This window comes from Gymnogyps californianus, chromosome 3 (assembly GCF_018139145.2).
Source record: "Gymnogyps californianus isolate 813 chromosome 3, ASM1813914v2, whole genome shotgun sequence".
Taxonomy (NCBI): Eukaryota; Metazoa; Chordata; class Aves; order Accipitriformes; family Cathartidae; genus Gymnogyps; species Gymnogyps californianus.
In genome coordinates, this window is record NC_059473.1 from 127,381,545 (window position 1) to 127,393,862 (window position 12,318).

Genomic DNA, 12,318 nt, shown 5'->3' on the forward strand with positions numbered 1-12,318 from the left:
TTTGGCTCAGACCCCAGATCATGGTTTTGATTTGATTGCTCCCGAGATTTTATCTCCTCCTAGGAGATGACAATCACCAGGAAGAGGGCAAAGAGCAGAGGAGGAGGAACAGGGCCAGATCCTAAACCCGAGCACCACTTTGTTGAGAGATGTTCTAGCAGGCCGTGCTGCACAGAGGTCTGGCTCGCTGGCAGTAGCCTCAAGAGGCAATCTAGTCCATTCCCTGGCTCTACAAAATGTTGAGGGATACCCACATTATTCCTGAAAGATGCCTGATGTTCTGCTGGGGACCTCTGACGACTGCTGGCTTGAATCCCCCTCTCTCATTTCCTTTCTGTCCCATTTGGAAGTTTCTCCTGATGGCACACTTGGGTTTTCCTTAGTGCAAATTAAGGCCGTCAATCCTTGTCTTACCTTTCATAGGTAACTAGAGGAGTTCATTTCCCTTCCTTCTACAACTAATTTTGCATACGCAAACACAGCTCTTGCACCTTCTCTTGAATTCTCTCACACCACCTCAAGCTCTTTAGACCTTACTCACTGGCCAAACATCTAAGATACACAGCCTCACCTATTACTCTCTTTGGACTCCCTCCAGTTTGCCCATGTCTAACCAAAAACCAGGACACTACTCCAGCTGAAGTCTTACCAGCCTCGTACAGGAATATTTTCTAGAAGACTTGGGCATGCCTGTTTACGCATCCCATTCCCTTTCCTCATGATTAAGCAGATTTTTCTGACATTTGAGTAATTGATTACACATACTGAACTTGCTAACTTTGCATTTGTCTCTACTGAATTTCACAGAACTTTTGCCAATGACATTTCTCCAATCAGTCAAAAGCAATTTGAATTATAATCCAGTCCTCTACACAATTTATACTTCGCAACTTCATCTTTTCCTGCTTAGCTTAAATACAATAACCATACTCTCTATTCCCTTACCTCACCCATTAAAGAAAACATTGCCCATCATGAAACTCAGGACAGACTCCTGCGAAATATCTCACCAGAACTCTTACTCACACATCATTTATTTTCTCTCGCCATGAGTTTTGTATCCACTTGATAGCATCTTCACCTAAGTCATTTCCCCCTAACTTGCTCATATCAAGCAGGATAGTGTCAGAAAAGCCTTACCAAAAACATCAAGACATACAGCATCTGTGATTTCTCCCCTCCTGATAAGGCCAGTAGCTGTCACAGTAAGAATTCAGATTGATTTTACACAAGTTGGCGTTGGCAACAGTTAGTTGTTACTCATTGCTTGTCACGTCCTATGTGCCTACAACTAACTTGCTTAGTTAACTCCTCCAGTGTTTTTTCTGGCAACTGAAGCTAAGCTAATGGATGAGAAGAAAGCTGGGGAGGGAAAAAGCAAAGAACCTGGAGTGTTTCCCCCCCTTTTTTTTTTTTAAATAAGTACTATATTTGCCCTTTCCCCTTCTTAATGGATTCTCCATTCATTATTCAGAGATAACGCTTAATGGATGCAAGATTAGAGAACTGACTGAAGCAAACAGAGGAAATGAGTTATGGTTTTCAAACTGCCTACGACTGATGAATCCACCCTGAGCAAATGGCACAAGACAGTTGGAGACCGCATGTCGTGTTTACTGACCTGGCTTTCCATTCTTTTGTTCAAACCTCTAGGATGTAAGAATATGCTCCAAAGCTATGGGTGTGGAGTAAATCCTTGATGTAGGCAAAAACATTTGTGGAAGCTAGCTAGCTCTCCAAGCTAAAATAAATGTAGACAAGGACTATTAAGATAGCTAAGGAAAATGAAGCTCTACTGCACAGGAGGAAACTGAGAGAACGTGGTTTGTTTAGCTGCAAAATGAAGACAAAGAAGTTCGTCCTGTGGGACTAGGGAAAGGAGAAGCACAAGGAAAGTGAAAAATCTATTTAAATTACTCTCATGCCAACATTAAAGTATGCATAAGCTATATCATATTAGAGGTTTAACCAACAGAGAAAGGAATTTCTGGGACAGCTTTCCAGTTGACCTAGCAGAGACTAAAGAAACCTTAAAATGTACTACGATTTATGAAAGATTTACACAGATGCAACAAGAAGAGATTATAACTGATGATCTATGAAGATCCTTCCAGTCCACACAGCTCAAAATAAAGGTCGCCAACATATTAAATATTCCTAACAATTTTATTATTGTCCCACTGTTTCTTCTCGTAATATTTTTTAAAACTACACAGCAGAATACTGCATTGAAGAAACTCTACTGCTGACATCAGGCACACTCTGGAAGCTTTAGCGACTGGTCGAAGACTTTCCTTCACAAAGGAACATCTGGAAGATATTTCATGACTGGCAAATTTCAGCTTTTCTGAAAAATATTCAGCCAGGGGGAAAAAAAAAAATTATGAGTGAATTATCTAATTGTTTTATAGGAAGTCAGACTGACATGCCAAAAGAGTCTCTTCCACCTTGAGCTATGCGCATGGTGAATAGTCTCAAAAGCTCTCAGCAGCAAGAGTTAACTTCTAGATGTTCCTAGGGTAATTGCAAAAATTAATGAGACTGATCGTACACTAGTTAGTGGTGCTGTCTGCAGCTTTAGCTGTTCACCACCATACTTATTAAATGCAAGAACTTGCATATAACAGGGAATTACCACACGTATAACTATTTTGGATAGCTATGCAGCTGCACATTTCTTTCACCTGGGCAGGCGTTCCAGGTCAGATGATTATTTTTGCAACAAGCTCATTGCTGAATAAAACAAAATTCTGAGACACTTTTCTAGCCACGTAAAAGTGTTCTCAGCAAAGATGCACTGATAGAAAAATGTTACCTTATGGCCTTCTACACAGTTAAGAGCTGCATACTAAAAAAATAAGGCTGTTTCTAAAATTTTGAATCAGTCAACACGACTGTAGGAAAACAGGCTGACATACAAATTGTATGTAAAGACAGGAGGGTCAGAGTAGCAGCTAAGTAGGAAAAAAGAAAAAATTTAGGTGTCTTCGACTCTCCGAGTTAAGTGTTTTTTCAGTTTACTACAGAAGCAATTTTGTCATTGTACTGCTTCCATACTAATACAACACTATCAAGCGTGATTGTTTCATACAGCACTGAAGAGAAACAGATCATTTGTCTTACCCAGCTCTGGCAGCTCTTCAGGATCAAGCCTTTTAGATCTCAACTTTCTGGCCTTAACAATGCAAGTCACTGCCTTGCAACAAGCCTGCACAGACACTCCTGGGGCAGCAGCTCTGCAAACAAGCCTGTCCCAGATGCACAAGAATCAAGCACTTTGCTAACTTGTACCTACTGTCATTCATCTCCGTCTATCAGAGTTCCTTGTTCGGGCTTGACAATACACACTGCCCACTGACAGGCTGCCAGGAAAGCAATCTGCATGAGAACTGGTAAATGGAAAATTCACAAGTGAGGAATCAACAACTGTTAGTCCCCATGAACCCCTGCAAAACTAACTCTTCATACAGCTCTACCCATATATTTTGGTTACTCCTTAAGATCAGTTTAAGACTAGTTTAAGACTAGACCCATATACACCATGTGGCTGTTTAAGGAAACTTGGGATTACTTACTACTCTTGACTTGAAATACGGACCTCTTGAAAAGGCTAATCACTCACCACTGCTCACATAACCCCAGTCTGCTTATAATCCCTAGAAACTTGTTCCTAAATACTGCAGTTATTTCTTGAACGGCTTTCCGCCCTACCCCATCCCTCCACCATTCCACCGTCAGCATAAGGGTGTTTGGGTTTTTTTTGTTTTGGATTCACTCTCCCAATATCAACATCTTGTAAATCCACCTTCAGGATCACCTCTTACAGTTCCTAGCTGTCTCCCCAGACTGCGGAGTCTGTGAACGGACAGACCAGAAAGTGGCTGCATTTTCTGCAACCAATTTTCACAGAACATTCTTGAATGGAAAGAGGACTCCTGCAGCAAGTTCTTCTGCAACAGCAGAACAGGATCCATCATGATCCTTTTGTTTGTCACGTTCTGTTCTGAAATACCTGGCCAATCTGGGTCCCTCCACACTCCCCTTTCTCTATTTCACTTCCATTATGCTGAACTAGAGCTTCTCCCAGAGTCTCCCACTCCTGCTGGTGGATTTCCAGCAACTTTGATTTCCACTGTCCTCGAGCTTAAAGAGTCCTTCCTTCTCTTCTGTGTCTGCTACCACTATGTATTTTTTAGATGACGGTAATATTTCCTTTCAGCCTTCACTTCACCAGGATGAAAAACCTAGATTTGACTTCTGCGCGTTCTCACAAGCGCCTAAGAGCCGTACCTGGTCAGACCAGAAGTTTTCCAGCTTCCACTTCTGTGTAGTTCAAGGACTTCTGGAGCCAGAGATCACATCTGTGTATTCAACAGTCCAAAAGACTGTTGCTTCATGAAATCCCTTGTGAACCCACGTACATCTGCAGCTACCACAACATCCTGTGGTGAGGAGTTTCACAGCTTAACTTCATTTCCTTGTGTTCTGCATGTGCCACCTTCTAGCCTTATGCTAGAACTAATGTTCTGGTATTGGAAAAGGCAATGAGTTATAACAATCTCCACCTACCTTGTCCAGTATACTCATGATTTTAAAAATGTGCTTTGGTCACTTCTCTGACATCCTGATGAATCCTAATCTTTCCAGTTGTTCTTCCTAAAATAGCTATTACATCCCTCTGATCTTCCTACTTGCCCCTTTCTTTCTAGGGCACGCTAATCAAAATTGTGTATTACGTTAGACTGTGACACTTCTCTGCCCACTGGAAATGATCGCACCCACAGTATCAGAAAAATCACATTTAATTTTTCAATTGATACATTATGCTATTAAGTGTAGTGAATTACAGGATGCCTAAGCCTTTTGGTTTCCATTTCAAAGCAATTCTATACGAGTTCCTGGAGTGTATGATATTACACTCTTCACAGCTGAATTTTTAGTTCTACTACTCTATTCCTCTAAAGCATTTCATCACTTTCGCAATGATGACACCATCTTTTCCCGGAGCAGTAATCTCTCATTTTGGTTCTTTTATTCTCCCTCCCTTCTCTGTACTATGAGCATTACTGTATTAGTATTTTTCAAGACATTCATCAGTGTCAACCCTCCCAGGTCCCACCCTTCATAAGCATTTCTACCCCCAAATCTTTACTCTAATTCCTTTCTCCTAAATCCTGTACTACGCCCACCATCGGTGATTTTCCATATGGCATCGTATCATATACTGTCACATCAACAATTTTTCTAAACAGACAAGTAGTACCATAACCTAACCGAGAAGATACTCGATTCTTTTACGTGCTTCCACCCAGAATTTGACATACCAGTAGTCCTCCTGATGGATCTGCCCTGAACAAGCTCATTCCTTCAGAAGGCCAGTCCCGAGAGCTGTGTCCCATCCTCCTCCTTCTTGCAGCCCATGCACCACACCAGGCTTGCCCAGCCTAGCTGAGGCTCCTCCAGAAGCTCCCTGCACACAGACATAGGCCCACTCGCTACCCAGTCCCACCATTCTCCGCTTCCTCTTGTCCCAACCTCCCCTCTCCCCATTTTAACATTGTTTTGCAACAGGCACATTTACTTTTGGAGCAATATGAAAACATTTTAATCCTAGCTTGATCCTTACTGAACAGCAACCCTGCTTTTTAATAGCTATGAAGTATCAAGTTGCTTATCGCTTCTGGCAAGGTTTAACTCAGCTTGACCTTTGTATTCTTGCTTTACTCCTATATATATATTTTAGAGGTCAAGGCATGACTGAGATACTGCCACGTCTGCTCATTTTCCACACCCAGGAAGAGAGGTAGGTAGCTATCCCGCTGTGTAGGAAAGGAGCAGAGCTATATTAGAAAGTGCCAGTTTTATCTGTTTTCTGTAAAACTAATTGCCGGTTGCGACTGCACCCCCACCCCAGGGAGTACAAAAGCCAGTACTAGCCACAGTAAAACACAGTGACAGCTCTGCAGGCAGCCAGAGAGCAACTCCTATACCAGGACAACAGCAGCATGAGAAAGATTTAATATGTGGGTGATGGAGGATTATACGGATCAGCGAGAGGCAGGTCAATATAGCAATCTTAAACTAAGGAACAGTTTATTTCTATTGCTTTCTGTATGTGAAAAGAAATACACTTTTCACCTATGTAAATAGCAAATGCTACATAATCAAATACATAATCACTCCCACTGATGTAGAAACCTTATTCTGTGACAGGTTTGTTCAGCCATCGAACACAGTTCTTTCACAAACATTGAGCAACCCTATGTAAAGAAACTCTGTCATATTTGGGAAATGGCTAACACATACTAAGTTCTTTAAGGTACAAAATTCTGTCACCGTCTGTCATTTCGCAAACAGCTGAATGTCACTATTCTGAAAAAATAAAGAGGTTTCAATCTGAATAAGCACCAATAATAATAATGATGATGATGATAACAACAGCAACAATGACAAGACAAAACTGCCTTTGCTTCTAACAATACAAGGGACTGTTAGGAAGCAAGAAAACAGCATTACGAAAGGCTGGACAAAGATACGGTGACACTTTGAGAGCCGCGGCTGGACTTACACTCGTGGACTGGGCCGCTGTCATTGCACCCGGTATCCTGTCTCTGTAAGCAACCAGAAGCAGCTCCGACGTGCGTACAAGAAACAGGGCAAACTGACAGGCAATCTCACAAATGGGACGATAGTTTTCAGATGTTTCCCAAATGAAACAGCAGTCATTCCTCCTCTAAATTCTGAGCATGGATACGCTCCATAAATACAAGCACACCTGCAATGCAATACTAACTGAAAGCACACAAGCGCCAAGGGTCTCATCTCCTGTCCTTAACCCACAGTCTGTTTTCTCTTCACCACCCGTCTTTTGTTACCTTCTGATCAGGTTAATCAGGTATGGAGCTGTGTCCCAGTGGCAGTGCTACCTACAACTCAGAAGACATGTTCTGTTGATTCACCTACATTAGCTCCTGTGCATGTATTTCAGTTATAAAAGCACAACCCATCATCTGGACACAAGAACAGCCTCAGGTTTACAAGGGAAATGTTCCACTAAATGCATGCCTTGCTGACTAAACCGCTGCAGCGGGAGTGAAGTGTAGTTCTGGAAATACGTTACACAACTCCTAGAAGTACAGGGTGAGTTTAAATACAGGAAGCGGTGGTTAAATATAGATGCATTGCACAAAATATCTTCACCAAAAGACACTACTGTTCTAGCCACCAAACCACTGCTGGGCAAAACTCCTTGTACAGGAAAAGCTGGAAACTACAAAGCCTAGATTTCTTCATTTTTATTTTTTCCATCAAAAGTGCATGCCATAGGAACTTCATTTTCTGCTTTCCAAGTTTCTTTTCAAATGTGAAATTTTAAACTGGCAGGAACAAGAAGCTGATTCAGACAAGGACCTCCCAACTTTGCAACGTTTAAAAGTCGCAATTTCAGAAAACTCAGCTCACCCAAACCCCTCTTCATTTCCCTAAGCCACTAAAACCCACAACGCGTACAGCTTCACTACGGCTTGCTTCTTTGTCTATATACACATTAAACATCCTCAGTATTCCATATTTTCAGTTTTTACATTTCATGATGACTTTTTCCTAAATTTAATCTAACACTTCAAGTCATTCCAATGTTTTGTTCTACCTTTTTATCCCACAGTAATTCACAGCACCTACCCTGTTGGGGTAAAAAATATGGCACAAAATGATTGTTAGAAGTTATGGTTTGATCTGGGTTGAAAATCAGAACATTAACAGTCTGGTGAACTCATACAGCAAGAGCTGCCCAGCAAGTCAATGAGTGAAGCTGCATTACACCTGAATGCCTCTTTAGCCAATGCTCTCTGTTCCTTCCTTTCCACTGCTCTGCTTTCGCTTCCCAGCTGATCTACGCCCATCCTTCCTCAGGCAGCTCCATCTAAAACACTGCCCTTGCGAAGACGGTTACCCTTTGTGGCTCCCCGCTAAGACACTCCAGCGTGCTGAGTTACTTCATCATCCAAGTGCTTCCTTATCGACTGGCTGCCCAGTTTATACAACAAATCAACTTCGACAACTCTTCCCCTTGCAGGGCACAAAACAAAATAACTAAGTCAGCCAACTTCTGCTTGCTGGACTGGGATATCGAGAAACATCTGAGACCAAGGTGGATGCTCAGAGCGATGGTAACAAGATGGATTCAGAATACATTCATTAGGAAGGATAATCATTCAGCCAGTTTTCCTCAGACAGAGGAAGACCAGTGCTTCCTTCTAACTGGAACCCATCCACCTGCATCTACAAACGTCAACGTTATCAAACCATAAAAGATTTTTATTAGTGGGGGACAAAATGGACAAATTCAAGTCCTAAACAAAGTCAAGTTCTGAACTCTCAGTAAAGCTGGAGAATGCACCAGCAATACATGTACGTGGTTGAGGAGGGAGTCTAAACAAAAACAGAGGCTAGGAGAAGCCATTAGCTTTCCTGACCTGACTTGTTACAGGGCTATTAAAACAGAAGAAAAATCTCTACTTAGACATGCATAGCAAGCTAAAAGGAAAGAGTTTAAGTTTTGCCTCATGTTAGACTTTCCTACAGAAAAGCAGCCATGTTTTCAGCCAGCTGAGAAACTCTCCACAGTTTACCGTGGAAAAATATAAAATAAGTGCAGATGTGGATTACACTTTCTTGCTGACAAAAGCAAGGCTACTAGTCAATTTATATTAGATTCGAGGCAACTCCTAATTTAAGAATTCCAGTTTTAAAACACTTCCCACTAAATCACACACTGCGAGGATCCTGTCCTCCCAAACAGCAGATGTGCCAATAGCCTGTCCAAGGGAGCAGTCAGTAACAGTGGTTATAAACGCAACACACAGATCTCTTCCCTATTTCTTAAAAAATGTTTAGGGGAAACACATGGACCTTTACCGCTACCGAAAATACAAAACACAGCTACAAAATTAGATACCTGAATGTAATCTCAGAAAGAGTAAACTCTTCTCACAAAAACCTGTCTCTGAAAGAAGCCATCCAGAAGGATGCCACCCCATAGCTTCTTGGGTGTATTACTCACCATATCTGTAGCTTGATCTTCTTTCCTTGTAATTCAACAGTTTTAATCTTGAAGTCTATCCCTAAAATAAACAAACACATAAATAAGTAATTAGTATTTGTTTACAAAAAAGCAATTCCACATCAACTCAGAACTTTCTTCTGTGAACCAGCAGCTGTTTTCAGACAACAAAGAAGAAAGACCAAAGGCTGAGAGATTACCATTTTACTTTAACAGAGTAACTATGATCCAATGGAGAGGCAACCGTAGAATAAGCAAATACAACCTTGCAGGCACCTGGTGAGAAATTTCCATCCGAGGCAGGGAAATGTGAACACCATTGCATAAGACCTTGGTGAAACCTCATTTGTGCAATGTATACAACTAATCACTCTTCCCCAGAACAGATGGGCTCAGACAGAGGTGGATGCCATGGAAGACAAGCCAGGATAAGGACCTCCCCCACCAGCTCCTCCACAGCGAAGAGGCTTGAGGACCACGTCTTGTTTCAACCTTCTCTTCCCAAAACTGCCTACAAGAATTACTAGTACAGACTACATCAGAGGAGCAGGAACGCTACAAGACATCTTCTCAAAATGCTCTGACAGTAATTAGATGCCAGAGTTCTGACTTTCAATTTAAATCAGAGAAACACCACTGATAATTTTTCATGCTTTCCAAAAATCTGTTTATATTTAGACTTTTTAAATGCCAGCAGCTGCAATCACAAACTTCCCTGCTAAATCTACAAGGTCATTTTATACCAAGTAAGATTAAAGAGAATTTCTGAAACATACTATTATGTAAGAAGTCTATATGGGAAGTCTGCTTTAAACTCTACCAAGTCCAACTCCTTTTGGCTCTATATACTGCACACACTACTTCATTTTAACACTGAAATATTAAATTAGTAAAATCTTTTCACATAAAAAATCAGGATACCAGAGCCTCTCTGGGAAAGGTTACACAACTGGGGGGGGGGGGGGGGGGGGGGGGGGGGGGGGGGGGGGGGGGGGGGGGGGGGGGGGGGGGGGGGAGGCGAGGGGGGGGGGGGGGGGGGGGGGGAGAATCCCTGTCCCCACAGGCCTGTGTTGTGCAGGGGCAGGAACAGTACTTGCTAGATGGACACGTACCGCACATGCAGCCAAAAAGGAAAATGGAGAATAACCCTTAAATGAATACCAAATGCAGCTCCTCAGGGAGCCTCTTACGGTTACCAAGTACTTCATAAATATGAGTCAGAGTGTAAAGGGGCAAAATTCCCCTTTTCTAACGATTTAAAGCAGTACAGTGACTAAAGGCCAAGGTTGTCCACTAATTCTAGGACGTCAGCTTGGGACCTTCAGATCTCCGTTTCAGGTCAGGGCTCCATTTTTTTCCAATTAGCCAAAGCAGTACTTCATCATTCATGTTAAGTTAAATTTATGAATCAATATAGCTAGTATCATATGTATGTGGTTTGAAAAATAAACGCGCTGAATGATTAATAGTCAACACACAAAATTGCCCCAAACACACTTAACTATCCCCACATTTTGCAGCATTTAACCAAGTTGTTTGCTATGATGTAGTGCTCCACAGCAATGCTATCGAACAAATGAACATAGCATTTGCCAAAAGATCATAAATAAAAGTATTTTATACGGCAACACTTACTTTTAGGTTCTGCCCAGATAAAGCAGGATGTTTGACACTCACTTTTTATGCGTTAAGATAAAGTAAGCTATTAACCCAGCCAAGGAAATTAACTCTTCTCTGCACTGAGAGGGATTTAGCTAACTCTAGTATTTGGGGATAAAATAAATCTCTAATCCCATGTTATACTCAGCTTCCATTCCAATTACAATATACTACTAGTTCAGCCTTCATAACAGAAAGACTGTTATAAATAGCAACGACTATTTGCCTCTAAATACTTTCAAAGTAGTTTTAACACACTGCAAAAGCTAGACTTCTGCATCGCTATAATGCCCGTTCAGTTCTAGGCCTTTCCAAAGAAGTCGCCGGCGACAACGTGCCGGCAGAACCACAAAGGCTTCAGAGGGAAGAGATTACAGGTATGGGGAGTTTCCAGTAACATTAACTTCAGGAAAGAGTTTAAGAGGGTAACAGGCATAAAAATTGAATAGCGTGCAGAATGGACATATTACTATCACAGGAGGATAATGACAGAACTAATGAATTAAAGATGAGCATGAAATTACCCCCTCATTAAGTGTCGATAAGGTACTCATCAACTTCAACAGGGCAAACTGGAATTCACAGAAAAACCTGGAAGTATACTGCCAGCCTATTAAACACTTCATGTAACTCCATACGTTCAAATGAAAAATTAGGAAAAGTTTGTTACACTTCAGTATAGCTCACACAATTCAACCACGAAGTTTCCTTACAGGCAGATCAACCCAGGTTTCTGGCTCACTTCTGGGTCCCCTTCCAACTTCAAGTCTTGGGCCCATATATTGCTATAAGCAACTGGTATAAGTCTGACCAAAAACTGAACTCACGGCTTTAAAGAAGACAGAAGCTATTTATGGATTCTTTAGGTTACTGGTCTTTGAGCATCAAGGCTTAGGAAGTACCACTAGCTGACCTCATGGTATGTGCAAACAAGATCTGCCCTTACACAAATACTGAAAGTCACTTCTGCCTAGTCACTGTAAACACGCAGACCAAGAGGAGTTTCAGAAGCTGGACGGTCAGACTTGTGCATCAGGCCACTGAAGTCACGCTCTTCCGTCCCTACATCAGCAGAGGTTATCGTCAATGACTCCCGACAAAGCATTCCGGCTTTATTTGTCTAAATTTAAATATCTGAATGTCTTGGTGAATACAGAACTATTTGCTCAACGGTGTTGTGTTTCCATTGCTCTCGGACGAAAGACATTAATGAAGACCCAGGACTTGCGTCAGCAGAACAGTGTGTTTTAAATCCATAATCCCTGCATCCAAACAGTTCTGTATCACTTTACACCTTCTCAAGCCGCTGCCAAGGTTTTGTAAAGACCACTCTTCTGTTGCTAAATCACAAACCAACTATTCTTGAAAAGTGAAAGACAGAATGCCATCAGTACAAGAGGGAGGGAGAAAAAGTTATTTTCCAGTCCATTTCAGAGCCACAAATGATGAGCTAGCCCTTTTCAGACAGCACGAATTTTGTTTGCATTCTTTCCAAACAAAGACACCATTCAGCTCGGTGAGGACGCTGGGCGGTAGGAAGCGGAATGTAGGGCAAGAGGGGGGCAACGCTGCAGTGCTAGGAGCCTGACAGTCAACCT

The 12,318-nt window shown here is 41.9% G+C and overlaps 1 protein-coding gene across 1 annotated transcript in view; it reads right to left on the reverse strand.

Moving 5' to 3' along the window:
• The window catches only part of RAB10 (RAB10, member RAS oncogene family), a 49,712-nt gene that overhangs the window by 12,500 nt on the left and 24,894 nt on the right, over positions 1-12,318 (reverse strand). The window contains exon 2 of the mRNA XM_050893176.1: positions 9,062-9,122. Coding sequence (XP_050749133.1) covers positions 9,062-9,122 — 61 coding nt within the window. The remainder of the gene's footprint in view (positions 1-9,061; positions 9,123-12,318) is intronic.